Source organism: Sycon ciliatum, chromosome 7, assembly GCF_964019385.1.
Source record: "Sycon ciliatum chromosome 7, ocSycCili1.1, whole genome shotgun sequence".
NCBI classification, from domain to species: Eukaryota; Metazoa; Porifera; class Calcarea; order Leucosolenida; family Sycettidae; genus Sycon; species Sycon ciliatum.
Window position 1 is genome coordinate 24,794,302 of NC_088649.1, and position 24,711 is coordinate 24,819,012.

At 47.4% G+C, this 24,711-nt stretch overlaps 1 protein-coding gene and 1 long non-coding RNA gene across 2 annotated transcripts in view; both read right to left on the reverse strand.

Moving 5' to 3' along the window:
* LOC135821739 (leucine-rich repeat-containing protein 15-like) overlaps positions 1-6,790 on the reverse strand; it is a 120,944-nt gene extending 114,154 nt beyond the window's left edge. The window contains exon 1 of the mRNA XM_065334737.1: positions 6,631-6,790. Within this exon, the coding sequence (XP_065190809.1) occupies positions 6,631-6,651 (21 nt within the window). The 5' untranslated portion in view covers positions 6,652-6,790. The remainder of the gene's footprint in view (positions 1-6,630) is intronic.
* A 14,083-nt stretch (positions 6,791-20,873) lies between these two features.
* On the reverse strand, positions 20,874-23,759 carry LOC135821434 (uncharacterized). The gene is made up of 3 exons (XR_010554350.1): positions 23,690-23,759; positions 21,943-22,036; positions 20,874-20,934 (listed from the first exon to the last, which is right to left on the reverse strand). It is a non-coding gene; the product is annotated as an uncharacterized LOC135821434 (long non-coding RNA).
* Positions 23,760-24,711: the final 952 nt, after the last annotated feature.

The window sequence follows — 24,711 nt, forward strand, 5'->3', positions numbered from 1 at the left end:
TGGCTCGCCGGCCTGGAACACTGTAATCCTGAATTTGGCAACTAACTACGAAGCCAAATGGAAGCCGGTACACGCGCTCTCTCCTTCTCTCTCTCTTTCTCTCTCCTTGAAAGAAATCAACTAATTTCAAAGTACAGTAGTTGATTAAACATGTCTTTTCTTCCACATTTCCCGCGAGGAACTTTGAAATCACGTGCGCTATTCTGCTCTGTTCCTGTGGCAACAACGTTGATCCAAAGTCACGTCTCGCTAAAGGCTAGCCAAGTATGCAAAACATGTATCGCACACCCCGATCGACGTGATCAAGTGCGTCAAAAGGCCTATGTTGTAACGTGGTGCTAAAGGTCCCTATTAGACAGCCTTACAGTCCATTCAGAAAAAAATGAACTTCTAGCTTTTGGCCATAAATGGGTCAAACGTTGAGTTTTTTTAGAATTTTTTTCTGCAATCCTCTATGGAATCCTCTTCCAATTATGTTTCTGAAGTTTTTTTCTCCAAAAAGCAAGCCATAACAAGAATAGGATTTCGGCCAGGTTTGCCCCCAAAGCATTGAATTGGGAAAAACCATAAAAATCCAGGCCGTTTGACCCCGTCTGCAACAGTGCATTGTGCGGTTCGAACCCCAGTTCAGGTACCCTTTTTGGACCCTTTTTCAAATTTCAAATTTCGCAGCACTGCACTGTGTACGATGAAATCACGAAAAATCGCCAAATACGGGAGCTCGCCAGAGCCAGAGCCCATCTTTTTATGAATGGACTGTAGGAAACAACGGTAACGCTAATTTTTACGGTACTCGTACCTTGATCACCCAAATAGCGTTGAAGCTGCAGCGTAAAAACGTTATGGGGGCTGATTTATCGTTGTGACCAACGGTAAGTTTTTTGGCCAAATATTGCATAGTCCGTACGCATTTCACCTTGTATCGCGTATATGGTGACATAAATGGTTGTACCACGCGAAGTAAAAGCTATTCTCGTGGCGTGCTAAAAATAGCGTGCATCTTGCTAAAGGTCGAGCCCAAAATCACGGTATTTTCCCCCTTACGGTAATCGGCTTGGGGTCCAGAGCCGCCCACATCCTCACCCCCGCTGGCCGGACGACAGTGTATAAGGCGTTTGTACGACCAGTCATGGAGTATGCGCCTCTTGTATGGATGGGAGCTGCGCAGAGTCACCTTCAGTGTCAGAACAATGTTCAGCGCCGAGCACTCCATGCTATCGGCCCTGGGGCACACCTACCCAGCTTGGCCATCCGCCGTACGGTTGCCTCGCTTGCCTGCCTGTACAAGCTGCACTACTTGCCTGGTCCACCGCGGCTGCTCTCTGTGTTGCCACCGCGCCATATCACCTTTGCCAACCCTAGAACCCGCAGCGAGCAGGGTAGTGTCAGTGGCCATGACCACCAGCTCCAACACCAGCTGCCTGCATCTGCCCCGCTGGCGCTGAAGCGCTCCGTCCCACACTGCAGCATCAGCGATTGGAACTCCCCCCCCCCTCCCCCCCCCCCCTCCCTGCCACTCTCCTGTCCCAGCCTCCCCACAGCAAGAGAACGCAATCATTCAAAATGACCGTTTATCGCCATCTTCGCAGCACAAACTGGCTCTGGGCAGTCGATTCCCTATGAATAGTATGATGCTATGATAGTTTCTCTCCACACTCACTCGTTTTAAGCCTTGGGTTTTGCGGGTTTTTCGCATCTTTCTGACCTGTACAGCTCTATCTTCTATTTTTCCTTTTTTTTGGTGCGTGTTTTTGGCCGTGACGCCGAGACCTCAGGTCGGCAGAGTCATCAATACCCCACCATCACTGCTGCGTCTAGGCACAGCGCCTGCTCATTACTTGTCAGTTTTTCCTAGTCTCCGTAGCATTTTCTTTCCTTACTCTTTTCGAGCTGGTTATGTGAACATAGTAAAAAAATAATAAAAAAATGAGTAGCCCTTTCCCAAAGGTGCTCTTTTAACTGGCACTCAGTGCTTTTCGCGTCCCTCAAAATAATTATGCTGAAAAGTGCTCTTTTTCAGTGAAAACTGGCAAAAAGTGCTCCTTTTTCCAGTGAAGCATAGCCATGATACAAGTTCAGATATGAACCCAAGCTGAGAAATGAATACGCACTCTTCCATTGATGGGTCCACGAAAGGCAAAACAGGAAGTAAAGTTCAAAAAAGCCACTTTTACAGCATTGTGTTATTGTGGTACAAGCTTCGCCAACTTGTTGCCCCCCCCCCCCAAAAAAAGCGGCGTGCCAAGGCCCATCGAGCACTCGGAAACTGTGATCGCATGCATGAGCCAACAGATTTTTGCCCCTTTCCGCTGAAAAACTCAAAAAGGGCGATATTCACCAAAAAAACGCAATAGAGGGCGAAAGAAACCGCCTTTTCCAAAAAGGGCGAAAAAGCACCTAATTACCAGCCCTTTCCCAAAGGTGCTCGCCCCTTTTTGGAAAAAAAGAAAAGTGGATTTTTTGAACTTTACTTCCTGTTTTGCCTTTCGTGGACCCATAAATGGAAGAGTGCGTATTCATTTCTCAGGTTGGGTTCATATCTGAACATGTATCATGGCTATGCTTCACTGAAAAAAGACCACTTTTTGCCTGTTTTCACTGAAAAAAGAGCACTTTTCAGCATATTTTGAGAGACGCGAAATTATTATTATTACATGTAATATTATTTGAAACTCGGATGCTGAGCCATAAATAAATGTAGAAAGGAAAAGGACATAAGGATACGAGTTCAGAGGAACTCTCCATCACTGTAACTGGATACTATATACTAGGGCTGAAAGGAATATTCGAAATGTGCAGACCGGAAAAAGAATATTCTTCGTTAAAGTAGAATAAGAATATTCGTAAATGTACAGAAACTCGCCTTTTTGGTACCGATCAGGCTTATTTTGTGCAAAATACGAGTAGACTTGCCAACTTTAATGTGTTATCATTAGCAAGACAAATGATGACAATGCCACTTTCACACATCTCTCTTGTAATCGGGGTACACACCAGTCAATGGTCTATGGTCACCATGGATACAACAAGGTATCCATGGATATTGTATGGTTAAGAATATTCGGAATATTCTTCGTTTTACATGTATTCGGAAAAGGAATATTCGTTCGCTTCATTGAGCATTCGTTTCAGCCCTACTATATACAGTCAGAAAGTGCAATAACTAGGCACAAAACTGACAAGAGTACTGAGACATTCGACGTCCTCACACCTAACTTCACCACATCTCCGTAGCGCTAACCGACAGCCTTCCAACTTGGAAGGTTCAAGGTAAGGGCCTGGTCAGACTGCGGCAAATTTTGATTGCCTGACGAAAAAAGAACAGGGTCCAGAATTTGAATCGCGATCACACTACACATGTGGGGAGAGTGAAGATTAAAACTTCATCTCGAGCGTCAAGTGGTAATCTCCACGAACGACGTCAGATTCCTTCTCCTTGGGGATCGCCAACACCTTCAGTGCAATCCTTGCAACCATCCTTATGAGTTTCGTCAAGAGTTCATAACCCCCAAGAGTGTGCAACTCCTGATCAGTCCCTGTGTCATGTGTATGGAAGCCCGCTCGGCGGAATTCCTTCATTGCGTCATTTTTGGTGCAGTGCGATGAGTCACGCCAATGAATTCTTCTAAAATTTGCAGTCAAACCAGGATGCTTCCCCAGGGTAAACTGCCTAAACTGCGATTCTAGTCTGAGCCTCGAGTCAAGAAGCAAAAGTGAAACAAATAAAAGTATGCACACGAAAGACAAAACTATTTTTTCGATGCAATGGTCACGGACTCTTCATCGCCTTCTTCTTTCACCAGTGCAGTCAGTCTCTTCAAGAACAATTTCTTCCCCAGGCCATCGGCATATTTCTGGTGCTTTCCTGGAAGATAATTTCAAATGGTTGAGGAACTTGAGAATACGTCGAAGGAGCATTTTTCGGCTGAGTTGCACAGCTATCAGAATGATTGTCCTCGACGGCAATGCAATATTTTTAACAGCGTCCTCTTCTTCCTGTCGCGATGTCCATGGATTCTTGGAGAAAGAGTTTGTTTTTGAGAAAGTACGACTTGTACGTCCGAAATGACTGTCTTCAAAAAAAGCTTCAAAAAGTCGAGGCTACAGCCTTGAGTTAGGGGCGGTTCAGGGTGTAGTTTCCAGAAATCGCAAAGAACCCAAATTTACCTCGGATGACAAGCTGCGCATGACGTAATGTAGGAATTTCGCCGAGCGCTGGGTCTATGCCCGTTGCACACTCTTGGGGGTTATGAACTCTTGGTTTCGTTGTTGTCCGTGGCCAATTAGCTCCTCGATATCAAAATGAAAAATCAGTGATTAGGGAGGTTCCGGAGTACGATTTTTCGTGCCAAAATCCGTGGAGGCTCTACGGATTTTTTAAACGTCGTTTTCGAGCAGTGAAAAGTTCCGGGGTACGGAACTTATGTGTTTGCCCTCATTGCCTAGGTTACGATCGCAAACACGTCACATTCCCGCGCTATGCCTTTTTATTTTGAAAATTTGTACCGAAATCAAAACTTCCCGCGAAAAATCGATGTTTCTCGTACCAAATGTGTACGCGAAAAATCTTTCTGCACCCGATGATGCAAAATCTCCATACGAAACATGGTTCGTATGAAAGCCAGTCCACACGGATTCTTCGTGCCGAAAAATCGTATGGAGCACGCCTGGAAAAAATCCGTAGCGCCCATACGGATTTTGGCACGGAAAATCGTACCCCGGAACCTCTCTATTATCAGCGTCAATGGCGTATCAGCGTCAAATCCTGTTTGGAGCGGAGAAGCGTGGTCCGTTCTTGCTTTTTTTTTTGGAGCGTCAGCTCTCGCTTTTGCCGCTCTGGCGGCAAGTTACTATGGAGATTCGGATTAGAATTCTAGGATTATTTCGATTTTGCCGCAGTCTGACCAGGCCCTTCTGGAAAGACCAAAGAGGGGAAGGCTAGCGCAACGAAAACGAGCAAATGCTACAGTCCAGGCCCGGCGGAAGCAATTGTTCATTGGTCCGGCCAAGTTTTTTCGCCAGCACAGTACTTGCGCATGTGTGACACAACACAACGTCTCTTTGCTCATCGTAGGTCAACCATATATGACGCCTGACAAAAGCGCTTCACCACGGTCTTTTTCCCAAATTCCCGCCGAGGAAACGCGAAGGAAGTGGCTGGGTGGACTGGCACTTCTGGCACAGACATTTTGATGGAAAAAGCTATAGCTGCTAGGCATGCAATGTAAGATGACCAAACAGCAAGAAAAATTTGAAAAACTACTTCGTTCAGTACAATAATCTGAAGCACTCGACGAAAAACCCTCAAGAAAAAAACCCACAAAATTTACAATGACTATGTAGAATCAAGAGTGCATAAAAATGGTTTACACACACAACAGACTGAGAGGCGAAAGGCTAGGCTGTGTTAGCTGTGTGAAAAAGGTTTACACAAAGGACGAAACAGTTCTGTCCGCAGATTGAGTATTTCGCTCCTGCTCTTGTAGCAGTCGAGCACTCTTGCGTGGGGTAGTGCCTTTGCTGTTTGCGTTATGCAGAGCTCACTGACTTGTCAGTTTCAGCACTCTGGCAAGGTACGTTCGGGCCTGATTGGAAATTTTTATTTCCATTGCTATCAGGTTCGGCCTCATCTCCTCTGTGCTGCGCTGACGAGTCCACAATTTCACAAAGGACGAAACAGTTCTGTCCGCAGATTGAGTAAAAAAGGTTTATGTACTTTTTTTTTTTTTTTTAATAGAGCCACGTTAACCCGTCATGTGTGAGCCATGAATAAGGGGAGTGGTGGCGTGGTCTCTTGGTAGTCTCTTGGTAGAATCCATCATGGCACGTGCTTTCAGGTCACGCGACTCGCGCCACGGCACAGATTACAGGCGCTAGGCCCACAGACGTAACGTCGTTAGGTATACCATGGATGATGGTATACAGGCCACAGCTAGCCCTCGATCAAGCGCGCACGCGTGCACAGCAAGATCAGAGCGAGATCGCAAGTACGCGTAGAACTACGTACATGAAATCGATGATCACAACAGTCATAACGTTGCTGCGTCGTAAAAAAGATCGTCGGTGGCCGAAAAGTTGGTCCGGCCATGGCCGGACCGACCGGAGCGGCTCCGCCGGCCCTGCAGTCCCAACGGAACAAAGAATGTCGATTGTTACTGGACGATGACGAGACCAGTACGATATTTGACAAACCGGTCTAACTACAATTCGAAGCAGCAAAGCAGCACACCACCCAACTTGGGTGGGTCTTAAATATCAAAGATATGTAAAGAAGGGGAAGCTTCGCGAAAACGAATTGTACAAGCCGAAAGCCAAACTCCTACAGTACTCCTCATGCATGACATTGTGATGGACTAGTTGACTACAAAACAAGTTGTTTCACACGACGTACGTTTCGCCGTATGGTTCATGACGGCTCGTCAGGTGTTCCATTCTATATTATTATTATTATTATTATTATTTAAATTTTGAATAGGAAGTGCGAATTAAAAGAGCACCTTTTGGGAAAGGGTTAGTTACACGGCATGCAGATTCGATTCTTCAGCACTTATAATATGTTCTTGATAACACAGTGCAAGTGACAACTGTGAACAAAGAAAACAAACAGCTCTGGAATTATTGAGTACTTACACACAAGTTTGAAGCTTGCATGATGTCTTCGTTGCAAACAGCTTGCGAGATCCAATGATATTATGCCACATACAGATTTGCGTTCCCTCCCTTGACAGCCCTCTTTCGGTTGTGAAGTGCAGATTGGTCGTACAGAGAAATGCCGGTGACAACTGTTGGGAAAGCAGGGCCAAATTGATTCTACTCTTGGCAATAGAGAGGTTCTGCACAACGAAAATTCGAACGAAGTTTCGCGACAAGCCTTGCGACAACGCGTACGACTTTTGTACGAACTTTGTGTTCTGCACATTTTCGTAGTTTGCACGCGCCAAGTGCAGGTACGCCATGTGCCATGACCCAATGTCACGAAACTTCCTACGAAAGTGTAGCAACCCGCTGCGCAATGCTCAGCAACCTGCAGGATCCGCGCAATTTGCTGATGTTTCCGATCAAGACGTGGGAAAAATCCGTAGGAACAGAACAGTCAGAATGCCCGATGCCCAGTCGGCAATGTCAATGGCACCGCGAGAAAAAAAGCACTATGGACTACTAGAAAAACTGTACCAGAAAACAATAACAAAACACAATGCAGGTGTGTCTGTCATGTATCTCTTTATTTGGCTTGGGTGCACACGGGAAACACGTTCCAGTCACTCATACTGTCCACCAGCACTGAGAATAACCGGTTGTCTCTATTATTATCATTTTCTGTCTCTCTCTCTCTCTCTCTCTCTCTCTCACTCTTCCTCTCCTGGGAAGCTCCTCATGCTCATTCTCCCTTTCTCTGTCCATTTCCCCTTCCTGATGCGTAGACCAACTGTTGAACCCGAGACCACTAGGTCGGGGGAGGTTGACCTACCTCATCGGCACGCATGCCACGCTCCTCTGTGTTGTCAAAGTTCGCTTGTCCACTTTTGTCTACCTACCCTTTTATGTTGCTGGCCAGTGCTTTGTAGTAAAAAAATAAATAAAATAAAAATACTCCGCCAGTACCGCTGTTCATCCAGCCCTTGCCGCTATCGCGGCGCGGGCTGGATTCCGCGGTACTGCCCTCGTACTCGTGCAGGAACTTGTACTCCCAAGGCATACGCTGCAATGACCCATATGGTAATGTTTGCACCAATTATGGAGGCTGGGCCTCTTCTGGCACACAGCAAGTGCACAACAGGATTCAAGGGTACATTATAGCAATAAAAACTGCTTTATGGCAGTTTTCTAAAAAAAGTTATTGTGTTCTAGTCCATGGACCCCGTCTAAAAAGTAAGAAATTAACGAAATATGATAGCCGAAAATTAAAATTTCACACAAAACCTCACAATAATCACAACATTTGAAATGCTGTTTCCAACACTAAACTTGTACTGCACCAACAATTGGCAACATGCATGTCATGCATGCATAGTAAAGAGGATCACGAGGAGAAAAAGGTCTTCTACATGAAGCTTTTCATTCTGTGTGTGATTATTGTGAGGTTTTGTGTGAAATTTTAATTTTCGGCTATCACATTTCGTTAATTTCTTACTTTTTAGACGGGGTCCATGGACTAGAACACAATAACTTTTTTTAGAAAACTGCCATAAAGCAGTTTTTATTGCTATAATTTCTTTTGTTTTTTCCGTCACCAATCAATGGAATGCCCTATATGACGGCCTTCACATCATATCAATACCGTATAGGCCTTATGCACGTTGTACAGATGTACGAAGTTCTGGACTAGGGCCGTACATGTAGGTGTGTACATGCCCGGTTGGGTGTTCATTGTGGCAATGGCTTTGATCAGAGCCCAGCTGTCCTTTGCTCTCGTGAAGGCGGCCGTGGCATGCCTTCGTGGGCATCGCCACAAGTCGAGCAGGTATGACCCTCATGCATATTCTGCCACACTTGCTGTCTCCGAGTGTCATCTGTAGACAACCTGTCTGTTTCCCCTTTTCTCTGTATCATTAATTTTTGTATGTTATAATTTCCGCGGATTCCAGTTTTTCTCCCTTCATTATAATTTAAGCGCCATTTAGCGCGTATTGGCTTATGATTTCTTTTTCTTCTGTTTGTATTTAGCGCTTGACCGGTTAATATTTTCCTTCTCTTTATTTTGCGCTACATATAATTATTTTTCCGGTATTATAAACTTTGGGTGTTCATTGTGTGCTATACATGCGCGTTTGACCCATTTAGCCTCATAATATATGGCAAACAATCGCTTATCCAGCTTCTTCACTTTGGGATTGAACTAACGACTAGCTAGATCTCTGCGAGAAAAAAAGTTTTCATATGAAATGCCTTCAGGGCCCATTTCATAGTGAAAATAGCAGTAAACACAATAGGGTCCTGCACATTCAACACCCAACCGGGTCTACGGGATTCTACAAGATTATACGGGATTTCGTGCATCTGTACAATGTGCATAAGGCCTATTATACGCATTGATGTGCAAGCATTTTCTTGCATAAAACGGCACTAGCATGTTCGTCTGCGGGACCCGGGGAAACATGTGAGTAGTGGTGGACCGTGGTGATTAGGGGTGTCATCGATTGGCGAATCTGGATTGAGTGCGAGCAGGCGGTGTGGTCCGTGCAACGCTGGCCCAATCGAACAAAACAAGTGTGTAGTACGCAAAATGTACGCATATCGTACCAAGATTCTGTGAAAGCTGTCCAAAAACGGCAAAGTCCATTTCCACTCCAGCCACTCCCGGTGTGGGGGCCGGTGTGGTCGGATTCCACTCCAAGTACACCTACTCCGGATTCGACCAAACGATCACGCTCACTCTGAGCACACTTGCTCGGGATTCGCCCAATCGATCATGCCCCAGGCTCTTAAGAGTTGTGTTCATCACTGTTGAGGCTTCCGATGGAAAATAAAAGAATACTACTACTACTACTACAGGCCTCGACCAAATATGCTTGCGCATATTTCCGCATATTTTGTGAGACAGTTCATATAATGCCATATTATGGCATATTGAGCGAGAAAGGGAATATTGGAATTGAGCCAGCATATGATTCAAATACTCTGAAGAAAATGAGGACAAAACATTCATGTTATGGACAAAATGCGTTCAGAAATGCCTTTTATGGATGAATTTGGAATGGTTGAGGCGTTTGCAACATTTCCCCAGGGATGAACACTATCGCTACGGTTGCTGGGGACACACACCTGATGCGGAACAAGCATCATGCAGCTCTTGGTGACAAACAAGTGTACGTGTCGCATGACCTGACACGTGAAGAGCAGGCCAAGCGTAACGATGTTTGGCCTACATTCCGCAAGCTCCGGCAACAGAACTTTCGTTGTACGCTTCCCAAGTACACTATCATGGTCAAGGGGAAACCAATGACCGACGAGGAAATCGCCCAGGTTTTATCGCAATCTGCATAGGGGTGCGACGGTGGTGCAGCGGACATGGTGCGCTCCAAACCAACGAACAACTCATGTATGCGTGCATTGCCTCATCCAAGGTGCACAACAGCAGCTCATGATGACAGCACTTCCACCACGCTAAATGTAAGTCTGCATACTCCCCGCATCCCTAGCACTCACACTACCCAATGTGTTCCATTTGTACTCAGTATTTCCCACATAAACATTTGCAGCCTCAGAAATAAATTACATGATATCGCCACACTATTGCATACCACTTCCCCTAGAATTGACATTCTCGGCATTACAGAAACTTGGTTAGACGCATCATTTACTGATGCCGCCCTCCACATCCCCGGTTATATCTTCTATAGACGAGACAGGCAAACTAGCAGGGGTGGTGGAGTGTGTTTCTACGTACATGAGTCCATTCGCGTGCAGAAGTCGTTCTCCAGTTCACACTTAGAAGCACTGTACTTGAATGTGTCAGATGGTGCCTGTGGTCAGCGCCCAGGTCGATCCATGGTCTTCGGCTGCATATACCGGCCCCCTGATTCCCCAGTCAACTTCTGGAATGAGCTCGAAGATGAAGTTGATGACATCTCTAGCTCCATGGACATGCTACCCCTACTACTAGGAGACTTTAATGTTAATGTTCTCAATCCGCCCAACATCAGCAACCACAACCGGCTCCAGGATTTCTGCGACAATGCAGGGCTCCGCAATGTTATATTCTCACCAACTAGACTACCCAGTAACACCTGCATTGATCTCGTACTCCTCCCCAGTCTTCTCCCCACGGGTGTAACACACTCGTCCCCTTGTGTTAAGTCCCTAGATGGCCTATCTGATCATTGCCTTATCAGCGTATCCTTGCACCTCCCAAATTGGTCTATCCGACGATCCCTTCTTACCAGCCGTCATATCCGTAAACCATCAATCAGAGCTCTTGAACCCAATGACTTCGGCCCTGACTTCTTGCAGTCTCTTTCCTCGCGTGATGTAAGTGACATGACCCTGGATGAGCTGACCCAGTACTGGACTGCCACTCTCCATGCTACCCTTGAGAAGCACTGCCCCATGAAATCAGTTTCCAACTCCACGCATCCACCGCCGTCACCTTGGATGACACCTGAGCTCCGCGCATTGCTGCTTAAACGCAAACACCTGCACAGGAAGTGGCGCAAGCATCCTAATGATGAGCGTCTTCGACAAGATTTCCGTGCTGCCAGACGCGCTGGAACTCTTCTCAACCGTAGGCTGAGAGAAGCTTATTACATCCGCCAGTTCTCATCGAATGCCGCAAACGCACATGCTCAGTGGAAAGTACTGAACCGCCTCCTAGGTCGCCATAAGCTCCCAGCTACTCTCCCCGTCGACCCGTCTGCCCTGACCACGGTATTTGAAGCGCAGGTCACCAGCCCAGACTCCTCTACTTTAGCTGCCAGACGACCCGCTGGGCCACCAATCCAGCGAGTGTAACAGATTCACTGTTACTACTAACACTAGGAATAGGATACACTTATCACCTGCTATTATCACGCTGCTGCTGTTAGGTGTTATGTCCATCATTGCTTGTTCATGTATATAAGAATGCATTATGGCAAGGATCATTGCTTATTCCAAGAATGACTACTGAAGTTAGTTGGACTGTTACACTGGTAGCAAGAGGATGGTTTTTCTTTTCGTCATGTTCGGGCTATGCGCAGTGGCCGCATTAGTCGCCTACGGTATATTCGAGATTCAGAAGCGTCTGAATCACCTTATCGCACTCGGTCAGTGCGATGGATCAGATCAAACGCCAAGACGTGCTCAAGCTCCCAGCGGAGAGAGGCCACGCATGCGCCATGTTAAGTCTCCGCCTGTGTTTCGTGGAGATACAAGAGAGTTCAAGGAGTGGGCCTTCGCCATCGAACTCGCCATGAAGTCCCTGCAGCTGGACAACGCGGAGGAGCGCTTGAGCTACGCGGCGAGTTTTCTGGAGGGCAACTCTCGTCTTTGGTTTATCGCCTCTCAGGAGGCAAACACGCTGTTTTCCGACTGGCCAGACCTGAAGAGCAAGCTGGGAGAAGTGTACGGCCCGGTTTATGAAAGGGAACAGGCGCGCATCGACTTATTCGCTCTTCACCAAGATGAGACTCTTGACGAATACATCAACAAATTTTCGCGGCTTAGCTTACAAGTTCCCGAGCTTGATGACCACTCCAGAGCTATCTTGTTCACGCGTGGGCTGGCTCAGGGCCTAAGCGGTGAGGTACTTAGGGAGCATCCGCAACATTTGGCCCAAGCCATACGAGCTGCGGTCTCAGCAGACCAGTCGATGCGGCTAGCCCAAGCAAGCTACGCCAAGGCAGTGCGCGCACCAGGGCATCAGAGGCGCCAGCCTGGACCCTGGTCAAGCCAACCAACACCATCCGGTGGGAGAGAAACCAGGGAGCCAGAGGGTCGTTCAAGGCTGTGTTTCACCTGCACGAAACCCGGCCATATTGCCAGATTCTGTCCAGAAGGAGGGAGGAACGCCACAAGCAAGCCTTCTTTAAACGATGGACGCCAGTAAGGAAGGGAGTGCGACTACTTGCGAACACGAGAGCACCCAGGAATAGGCCACGAATCAAAGTTCAGAACAAATTCAGCCCCTTAGCAAATGAGGAACCACGCCTCGAGGAGATCGAAATTCAAGCCTCGCCTGTCAAGCATTCGTCACCTGATACTGTTGGCCGGCCTAATGAAGTAACCGCCAGCAGAGGGAGCATTTCCGCCGACAACGAACACGACCTAATGCGCGTCCAGGGCAAGATAAATGGACGTCGCGTTACCATGCTACTGGATTCTGGGTCAACCCACGACTTCATTTCAACTGACCTTGTCAAGAAGCACAACATCTCCACAACAACCGGTAGCGACGTCCTGAACGTCACACTTGCTGATGGATCGGTCCGCTCACAGCCTATTACGAAAACGGACAGCTTGAAGACCGTAGTCGGCGACTTTAGCGAGCACCAACAGTTCCTAGTATTCCCTATGACGCGGTATGACGTGATCCTCGGCAAGCCATGGCTGACCCGGACGAACCCACAGATCAATTTTCGTACCAATGAAATCAAGCTGGAGGGTGGATCCATCATCTGTCAACCGAGTGAAAGTGATGGCACGGACAAATCCAACCCACCGATCGAGACGTTCCTCATCTCAGGGAAGCAGGCTAGGCATGCAATGAGAGGTGGCGCAGAAGGAATCCTAGCGTATGTGACAGCAGATCCGGACGAGCCACAGACGGTGGATAGTCCGGGTAGGGAGGATCAGAAGGATTTCAAGGACCTGCTGAAGGAGTTCGGGGACGTCTTTCCCGATGAGCTTCCAAACAAGCTGCCACCCAGAAGAGGCGCAGATCACGAGATAAAAACGGAAGAAGGAGCTAAACCGCCATCTCGTGCAGCATATCGTTTACCAAAACCAGAGATGGATGAGCTTCAAGCTCAGCTCACCGAGCTGCTCCGTAGAGGATTCATCCAGCCCAGCAAATCCCCATACGGAGCCCCTGTGTTCTTCGTAAAGAAGGCGGATGGAACACTTCGAATGGTATGCGACTGGCGTGAGCTAAACCGCATAACCATTAAGAACAAGGCATGCCTACCGAATATTGACGACCTCTTTGATACCGTCCAAGGCAGTGCGTATTTCACCAAGCTAGATCTGAGGTCCGGTTACAATCAGATTCGAATAGAAGAAACAGATATTCCGAAGACAGCAATAAATACCCCATTCGGTCACTTTCAGTTCACAGTGATGGGTTTCGGCCTAACAAATGCCCCGGCAACATTCCAAACCTTGATGAACAGTGTCCTCCAGCCATACCTGCGTAAATTCGTTGTGGTGTTTCTAGACGATATCCTCATATTCAGCAAATCATGGGAGGAGCACCTCGATCATGTCAGAACCATCTTAAACGCCCTCAGGAGGAATGAGCTATATTGCAAACCGTCTAAATGTGAATTCGGCCGGACAGACGTTCTGTTTCTTGGGCACCGGATAGACGGCCAATGCATTTCTCCAGATCCAGAGAAGATCAAGGCCGTGCATAACTGGCCTGTCCCGACGACGGTCACGCACGTAAGACAGTTTCTGGGATTCGCTAACTACTTTCGAAGGTTCATTAACCATTTCTCGGCCATCTCCAAACCCCTGGAGGAACTGACAGGGAAACATGTGCGCTTCGAGTGGAATCAGACTCGACAGGAGGCATTTGAGCGATTGAAGTCTGCTCTGCTGGATGCACCAGTGTTGCGACTAGCAAACGTCAGTCAGGATTTCCGCGTTGAGACTGACGCAAGTGACTTTGCTGTGGCAGGAGTCTTAACGCAGCAAGCAGAGGACCAGTCCTGGCATCCTGTGGCTTACGTGAGCCGAAAGCTGTCTTCTGCCGAACGGAATTACACGGCCGCCGAGCGAGAAACTTTGGCTGTAGTGTACGCCCTGCAGTGCTGGCGAGTCTACCTATTTCGCCACTTTCAACTCTACACCGACAACATGGGAGTTGTCTACCTCAGGACCAAACCAAACTTAACCAAGAGAGAAGCTCGATGGTTTGAATTCCTGGCCGACTATGACTACACGGTACATCACAAGCCAGGGAAGTGTAACATAGCAGACCCGTTGTCACGTCGACCAGGCTTGGAACTGAATGGAATCGAGTTCTCTCTGGATGTGAATCAAGGAATTGCGAATCAGATCTCAGCAGGGTATGATAGTGACCCAGAGCTTTCGCCAGTAATCAAGCGCTTGATGGCTTGCAGCGAAGCCATGCATGAGCGATACGTCTGGAACAGTGTGGACCGGCGGCTGTACCTAGTAACATCGGGCGATGCTCGCCTCTGCATTCCTCGCGGTCCGGTACGGCTGCAACTGCTCAAACAGAATCATGATTGCCTGACGGCCGGCCATCCGGGGAGAGACAGGACCTACCTGAAGCTGAGCAGATACTTCTATTGGCCAGGCATGAGAAGTACTGTGAAGGACTTCGTTAAAACGTGCGACCGGTGCCAACGCGTAAAGGGTAGCCGGGCCAAGGCAGGACTGTTGCAGTCCCTTCCAGTACCCGAACAGCCCTGGACAGACATCAGCATGGATTTCATCATGGCACTGCCGCTGACCTGCCGAGGACATAGCGCCATTCTAACCTTTGTGGACCGTCTGAAGAAGTATGTGCACCTGATCCCGACGACTGTTCATGTTGACTCTAAGGAGGCAGCCCGGTTGTACGTGGATCATGTGTTTGCTGCCCATGGCTTGAGCAAAACGATAGTTTGTGATCGAGATCCGCGATTCACGTCGGCGTTCTTCAAGGAGGTTTTCAGTATTCTTGGCGTGGAGCTAAAAATGAGCACGGCCAACCACCCGCAGACCGATGGCATGACTGAGCGTGTGAACCGTGTCATTGAGGATACGCTAAGAGCTTTCGTCAACCAAAGGCAAAACAATTGGGATGAACTCATATCGCTATGTGAGTTTGCGATCAACAATGCCGATCAAGCGTCAACAGGTAGCACGCCATTTTTCCTTAACCATGGATGCCATCCAGTTACTCCCTCGAGCTTATTGAAGAAGCAGAAAGCTGGAGCTGGCATGGACACGAATGGTCCGCTGTCATGGCTGGATGGCCGCGTAGAGGCACTACGTGAGGCACAGGATGCCATCGTGGCGGCGCAGGCCCGGCAATCATTGTATGCGGATCGAGGACGGGTGGAGGGCGCCCTGAAGGAGGAGGATGAGGTGTTGGTCTTCAGGGACTTCCTGCTGACGCCCGAGGAACGAGACAGGCCTTCACACAAATTAAGGCTCAAGCGGTATGGGCCGTTCAAGGTGCAGAAGAAAGTGGCCCCGAATGCGTACAGATTAGCTCTTCCAAGAATCATTCGGGCCCATCCAGTGTTCAATATTGCTGCCCTCAAGCTGTACCATGGCAATGAGATACCGGGCCGTACTCAGCCGGCACCTCCACCCCTAACCGATGCGGATGGCCATACGCGGTACATTGTCGAAAAGGTGTTGTCACACAAGAAGAGAGGACGGCGCACGCAGTACCTAGTGAAATGGAAGGGCTACCGAGATGCCACCTGGGAGCCGGAGGAATACTTGATGGATGAAGCAGGAAACGCTATTATTCCGCTGAAAACCTACCTGGACCGTTTTTCATAAAATTGCTATTTAATTGGCAGCCACAGTTGTATTGCTAGTTTCTACGTGTTGCAATAGAAAAGTAGCATTCTGCATGATTAGGATAGTGCTTCCCTGCCAGCCAGGCGTTATTTGCAGAGGACATGCACTGGATCTTGAGTTCATCAGTGTTGTTTTCGGCTACCATGCATTCCACATATCCATGCATGATCATTAGTTACCATAACTGTTCCTTCGAATTGGTACTGTTCTGACAGTTGAGAGGGGGGAATGGTGTAACAGATTCACTGTTACTACTAACACTAGGAATAGGATACACTTATCACCTGCTATTATCACGCTGCTGCTGTTAGGTGTTATGTCCATCATTGCTTGTTCATGTATAATATAAGAATGCATTATGGCAAGGATCATTGCTTATTCCAAGAATGACTACTGAAGTTAGTTGGACTGTTACAGCGAGCCTTCATATCCTTCAAGCCAGTCTCTGTAAACACCATCTCCAGTATGCTCAGACGTTTGAAAACGTGGAAGGCTACCGGCTCCGATGGGCTACCACCAGTCCTCCTGAAGAGTAACCATGAGTACATTACTAGTTCCCTCACTACTATCGTCAACGAGTCTCTTCAAAAAGGACAATTCCCCACGGGCTTCAAAGCAGCAGACATCTGTCCAGTGTTCAAGAAAGGAGATCGCACCCAGGCAGCCAATTACCGTCCGATATCCCTATTGCCTGTGGCATCGAAGATATTGGAGCGCGTTGTCTACGAACAGCTGCAGACATATATTCAATCTGAGCCTGACCTTTTACCGCCTCAACAATTTGCATACCGGCGTTCCCACTCCCGCGAGGATGCTCTCACCCTCTGTGTCGACCGTTGGCACAGGTGTCTAGATAAAGGCCAGTGCGTAGCAGCTGCATTCCTTGATCTAAGTAAAGCGTTTGACTGTGTAGATCACACACTTCTAGTCTCTGAACTATTTGATTGTGGCCTTGGAGACACAGTTCTTTCCTGGTTTCAGAGCTACCTGGCAGACCGAACCCAGAGAGTCGTAACTCCCCAGTCTTCCCCAGGTGAGCCATACCACTGCACCCGTGGCGTCCCACAAGGGTCCGTCCTGGGACCACTATTATTCACGATTTACACCCGCTCCCTTCCCTGCCATGTTAAGCAGTCGACCACGTTGCTGTATGCAGATGACACTACACTATACGCTGCCAATTCATGTGCAGAGCAAGCCGTAGTTACCTTGGAAAGAGACATTGCTCACGTTGCCTATTATCTCTCTGAGCGTGGTCTCAAGCTCAATACCGCAAAGACTCAGTACATACATATCCGTACTCCGACCACTCCGGCTAGCCGCCCCCTAATGCTCGACGGTATTAGTATTTCCTCAGCTTTGAGCGTAAAATACCTTGGCTTGGTCATTGATGAACATATATCCTTTAAACCACAAGTTGCAGCCCTCCGGAGGAAAGTTGGCGCCAAGCTAAGTACCATGTACAGAACACGTCGCCTCCTGACCACCCGAGCTAAACGTACATTCTACTTATCCTTCATACAATCCACTCTTGAGTATGCGAGTAATGCATATGTACACTGTCTTCGCACCACAGAATATGATAACCTGATCAAGATCAGTAAACGTGCATTACGGATTGTGTTTGGTTACCCCTCGTCCTCCCATTCAGCCCCAATTCTCGCACGCTTCTCTTTAATGCCAATTTCAGTCCGCTTCAGTTTAAAATTGTACTCAGTTGTTTTCTGTTGCGTCCTAGGCCAGACCAGTGTCCTTCTTCGAGACCTCTTTGTACTTCGCTCTTCAGCAGCTAACACTTTGCAATGTCGGACCCGCCTTCACTCCTCCAATGGTCTTGTTTTACCCCGAGTTTATTCACGCTACGGTCTGTTTTGAATTGTTTTCTCTCTCTTATTTGGCTGCAGACAGATGGAATAGTGCTCCATCTGATATCCGCACTGCTGCATCGCCATCCATATTTCGCCATGCATTACTTTCATTCTTAGGGTACCCCGTAAGAAGACCTTGAGTCTGTGGGGATTGCCCTATCAAAATAATGAATAAATAATAATAATAATAATATTAACTGGTTTTGAGGGAAAGAGACAAACGGGAAAAGTCTGAAGAAAAAATTGACTGCCACCACCAGGACTCGAACCAGGGACCCTCGCTTGTAGCCAGCGATGCTCTAACCGCTGAGCTATGGTGTAGTCGTCATCCAAGCAGAGACCGTTCAATGTTTTCTTCAGACTTCGTAACTCACACTTCCTGTGAATCCACACGAATAATAATAATAATAATTTTTAGGAAATTAGACTCTTATCACCAGTGGCAACTCACACCAACTCACAACTCACAGTATGATGCAAGCCAGATATGGATTGATCGAAGAAGGATAGATTTACCATCACTAGTTTCGGAGAGAAAAGAGCCGTACGTGGCATGTGGCCTCTAATTTCCTAAAAACTTTGAAATTCTCCGTGAAGTCCAAATTTGATTTTGCATTTAACTTGTATTTGCTCGCAGTGGACATAGTTTGATGCGCTCCCCATGATATCAAGCGAATGGCCGAGGGCCCTCTTGATTGGTGTGAGTTGCCAGTATGATGCAAGCCAGATATGGATTGATCGAAGAAGGATAGATTTACCATCACTGGTGATAAGAGTCATACTGTAGCTCAGTTGGTTAGAGCATTGCTCGCGAATAGCAAGGTCCCTGGTTCGAGTCCCAGTGGTGTGACTGATGATTTTTCTTTCTTTCATATCTGGCTTGCAAGTGTTGAGTTTCGGAGAGAAAAGAGCCGTACGTGGCATGTGGCCTCTAATTTCCTAAAAACTTTGAAATTCTCCGTGAAGTCCAAATTTGAAATTGCAAATAATAATAATACTATTCTGCATGTGTTTTGATTTGCATCATAAGCATGATAGCCGTGAAGCCAATGAATATTCCAAGGTTTTAATTTTACTGAAATGATCTACACTTTCTGCTTATGTCGAGCATATTTTGGCATATCTTGTTAAGCCGTTGGCATTATCATGGCCGTTTTCCCTGATATCAAGAGTGCATAAACAAGAGTATGCAACTGTGGTTATGCATGGGTCAGTGCGCAGCGCGCTAGCGCTGCCTTCATTACGTAACTTGCCTTCATCACGCTCTGGAAGCATGCATCCAAACTCTCAATTTCTCGCACGAGCCCATCCGTTTTTGCTCGATTCGTTCCAGTACCTACACAATCTCTGAATTCTGGCGCGTGAACTCCAGTTCCGTACGAAAGTTCATTTCAAACTGGAGGGAAAGTGCGGTGTTTGATTTTCCGCAGTGCGCGGACTGCAGCTGAATGATGTACAGTAGAGTCGCGCGACGGCAGCGCGCCGCGCATCTGGTCCATAGAAAAGAGATCACAGTGAGTTGCATACATGTACTCTTGTTTATGGACTCTTGCTGATATGCAGGGAGTTGTATAGCTATAGACCCGGGAGAGGACACGTCACAGATTTTCGTGGACAGGGTCCGACTCAAGCCCATAATATCAAGAGTGCATAAACAAGAGTATGCAACTGTGGTTATGGGTCAGTGCGTGGCGCGCTGCCTTCATTACGTAACTTGCCTTCATCACGCTCTGAAAGCATGCATTCAAACTCTCAATTTCTCGCACGAGCCCATCCGTTTTTGCTCGATTCGTTCCAGTACCTACACAATCTCTGAATTCTGGCGTGTGAACTTCAGTTCCGTACGAAAGTTCATTTCAAACTGGAGGGAAAGTGCGGTGTTTGATTTTCCGCAGTGCGCGGACTGCAGCTGAATGATGTAATGAAGGCAGCGCGCCGCGCATCTGGCCCATACTGGGCCATAGAAAAGAGATCACAGTTGCATACTCTTGTTTATGGACTCTTGATAATATCCGTGAGTTTTTTTCTTCAGCTGAGAACTGTCGACGACCTTGAATATTCTGTCGAGACGACGAAGGGAAAACGGCCCCACCGAGGTGGTCTCTTTCCCGTTTCGACCAGATCTTCGGCAGGTGTTAGTGTTAGAAAAGTGCACTATAGTTCGCCCAGGCTGATCGAAGTGGAAACATGGAAGTGAATGAAGCCGTACGCGAGAAAGAAAACAGGTAATGTCTTGGGTATTTTTGCGTCCGACAGTCGGTGTGACGGACGTGGTGCACTTCTTTGTCCCAACGTCGACCACTCTGTTCTTTCCAGGAACCCGACTTATGAACACAGTGGCACAACCTGGTCGGGCTCTTTTTCGTTTCTTTCCGTTTCTTCGAGGGTAAAAGAGGCATGAACATTTTCTATATCTATATAGGCATCATGAACGTGCCAGGAAGTCGTATGACTGGCTGTGACACCAATATATTTCTTATTATTTTGATTTCTGCAGCATACATGGCAAGAGGAAGTCCTGCCCCAGCACGGACAGGCCTCCAGCGAAGGTTCTATGTGAACGCAATGCCACGGCAGTGCAAATATTACCAGCAAGTATGTACTCACGATATCCACGTAACATAACATACATGTGTACAAACGCAGCCGCACACACACACACACACACACACACACACACACACACTTAATGCAAATCAATATAAACACGTGCGCGCTTATCCAAAAACATGAAGGCACGGGCGTGTAGGGGCATGTGACCACACACAGTGCATGCACGAGTATTGTAAGTATGAAGAGAGAAGTTCCACACCAGGACATAAACTGGTGATATAGAAATGAAAACGCTATGGAAGGTGGCGTTGTAGTGAAATCCATCGGCATACTGTTGCAAAGGTAAAGCAAACAAACGAAACAAACACACACATCACACAAGGCAGATTAGATAGATGAAGAGACACCGGAAAGCAAGTATTCTTCGCATTAATGTATTTTGCTTCCTTTGACTGTGTGCTATGCGTTTCACAGGCAGTGCAACCTGCTTTTGTGATAACTCCACGTGCACGCGCGCAGAAGGCGCAACCGGCACACAGGGTGGGTCTGTGCATCAGTGTATTTACCTTGTTTTGACTGTGGGCTATACGTTTCACCAAGAGTATATAACCCCCAAGAGTGTGCAACTCCAGCTGTGAGGTCTGCGACGGCAGAACTTCAAGTCACGCGATGAACCTGTACACATTATTTGCACTCTGTGCATGATTGATACAGGGTTGTACGAAACCCAGCTTTGGGTACAACTCTCTTGTGGTCACTTTGCACTGTTTGCCAGTGTAACCTTTTGAACCATGTCACGTGATGTGAAGTTCTGCCGTCGCAGCACTGCATAGAGGTTGTTCAGGCAGTTGCACACTCTTGGGGTTAAGAGTACATACTCCCCCCCCCCCCCCCCCAGGTGTGCAACTCGACTATGGGTGCTGTCCCAACAGAATTTCAACTTGACGTCATACAGAAGGCGCAACCAGCGCACAGGGTGGGTTTCATACATACAAGGATGTTGGAAAGCAATCTGTCAGTGTATCAGTGCATTTCACAGGCAGTGCAACCTGCACACAAGGTGGGTTTGATACATGCAAGGATGTTGAAAAACAATTCTTCGTGGCATTGACGTGTTTTTGCTTGTTTTGACTCTGTGCTCCATGCATTACAGGCAACGTAACCTGCGGTGACAATTCTGGGCAAGCATGTACAGAAGGTGAAAGCAACGCAACCAATGGACCGCCCTTGAACTGGAAAGGAATGGAAAAGCCGTCAGTGCGTGAAATCATTGCTACGCTACATTGGAATGCCTTCAACCTCACAACACATATCATGCACGACAACCAACATCACCTACCTACATCGATGCTTGCAACATCATCAACCAGGTTGTTTCATTTAGTGAGAGGGTGAGTCCCATGCAGATCCGGAGCTACCTGCTGCGAGCCAACCTGAAGGGAACACAAGTAGGAAAGTACCGTGGGAGAGTGCGTTGGTCCCGGTTTAAATCAATAATTAGCACGGTGGTTCAAATGTTTGGGAACTCTCTGAACCAGAAACAACTTGACTGGCCAACGGGAAAAGCCATTACAGACTTCATCAATGCAAAGATCCTGTCGTGGGGAAACCCTGAATCAACTAGCGAAATATGGAATTCAGCCAAACTAGTAGACGCGGCTAGTGCCAGGGATGGCTGGCGAGCCAAGGAATGCCACACACACGAAATCTCACTGAACTATTATGGGAAGTCAGACTTTCCATTACGCAGTGTGATCATCGATAGCTCCTCGTTTTCCTACACCGTTAAAGTCTTCCAAAGGACAGCAGGCCCGATCCCGGGTATGGCTGCGCCCCCAACAATCAATTCTTCAACGGCCCTGGACGCGGTTCTTTCTATACTGGAGTCCTGCAAAACATGTACAGGGTGCTCGTACAGCAAGTATTCGGAACTAGTGGATCAGCACAACGGAAGGTTTGTGGGCAAGGATGGCTCGCTCGTAGCTGCTCTGGACGAGACATGGGTGCCTGATCGCGGCATACGCACTGATGTATGCTTGCTCTTCGCGGATGCCAGTAGCAAACATCTAATGTGCGAGGCGTGCCGCCTTTTTGACGCCACTCTCCGCAAGTCGTTGTCACGACACCTTAACAGTGAAGAAGACCACAAGAACACTCCATTTGTCTGCCTGAGTCGGAATGAACTGATTTCCCGTCTCCGCATTAAGACCTCGAAAAGCCGTGGGCTCGAGAAAAAGATCGATCGCTCATGCGTAGCACGCGAAAAAATGGAAAAAATTTCTTTCAACGATGACTTAGCTGATATATTCAGAGGTCTTTCCTCAGGAATGGAACAAATACACGCCAGGGCCGATAACCCACAATGTAGATGGCATGGGTGTTCGTCAACATTTGAGGACATTGAAGACCTAATTGCACACGTAAACAGTGCACATGTACGTATTTCTGATGGCTCAACACAACTTCAACCACAGTATAAATGCAACTGGGACAGCTGTACCCACAGCATTTTTAAGAATCGAACAGCATTCAAAACGCATCTCAAACGGCACACTGGAACAGCGGAGGAGGCAAATCTGTCAGTGCTACTTCAAGATCAAGCCCGTGCACTGACAACCCCGCCGGAGCAGATGAGATGGCACCCGTCAGTGATGCGGTGGTGCTTGCGCCAGCATTCTCATTCCAAACATGGATATGAGACAATGAGAAGTGCTGGCTTCCTGAAGCTTCCATCTGGTCGCACCCTCATGCAATATCGGAACTTTCAACAGCCTAATGCTGGGTGGAATGCGTCCACGTTAAGTGCTATGAGACACGTGTTCAACCACTTCACCGATTCAAAGAAAGGCCCGAAAGACAGGAGTCACATTGGTGCCCTATTTTTTGACGAAGTGAAAATAAAAGAGGGGTTAGTTTGGGATTGTAAAACCAACGAAATAATTGGATTTGTGGAGCTAGATCAGAATGAGGAGAATGAGGAGCTACCAGACCAGTTGGCTACACACATCTTGCAGTTCAGCTTCAAGTCACTGTTTTCCAAATTTACCCATCCATGTGCATACTTTCTCACAAGGAATATCACTTACGGGCAGATTGACAAGCTGTTCTGGAAAGGCGTGAACAGTCTGGACGAGTACGGGTTCCAGGTGCTGATGGTGTGCTGCGATGGAGCAAGCGCAAACAGAAAATTCATGGAGATGAACATGAAAAGCAACAACCAGCCTATTGTAGTTAATCCGCTGACTCACAAGCCAATATTTTTCATGTCAGATCCGACACATTTAATTAAAAAACTTCGGAACAACCTGCTGAAGAGCGGCCGCCACCCAGCGTGCAAGCGGTTACTGAAATTCAAAGGAGAACTTATTTTGTGGAAACACATGAGGGATGTCTATGATCGGGATACTAGAAGACAACTCCGCTATACTCCGCTCCGGAAGGACCATCTAGAACTAACTTCACTAAGTCTGATGCGTAGCAAACTAGCCTTTGACGTCTTCAATCAGACAGTTGAAGATGACATAAAGAAATATTCACCAGATGGTACTACAAGCATCCGCCTATTCCTATCAGCCGTGAGAAGCATGATAACAATTTTTACATCCCACGACAAAGTTTCGGGCAAATGCCACAAGTTTGTTGGCGATTTGCAGAAGGTGTTGGTATTTTTTAAGGAATGGAAAGACTATGCAGACAGTTTACCATGTAAGCAGGAGAGGGCCAAATCCTTCCTCTCCTATCAGGTGTACCAGGATTTAAGAATAACATTAAATGGATTAATTTCTCTTCTAGACTACATGGAGAACGACCCGCAGATGCAACATATGAAGCTCTATGTGAAGCCGTATCGGCAGAACCAGGATTTCCTGGAAAATTACTTTGGTATCCAGAGAAGCAGCGGAGGGTGTGCCCAAAACATGACGGCACATCGCTATGGATATCAAGCTCTGGCTATACAACAAACACACGTGATTCCAGGAAACTTAGGCAATGCAGCAGTGAATATGCCACTAACACCTACGAGAAAGTAGTTGTATAGCCAGAGGCCGCACAAACTTACCCACGGTAGTAGGTATTGACTGATGTGATCTTTCACCAGCGAGTGCCT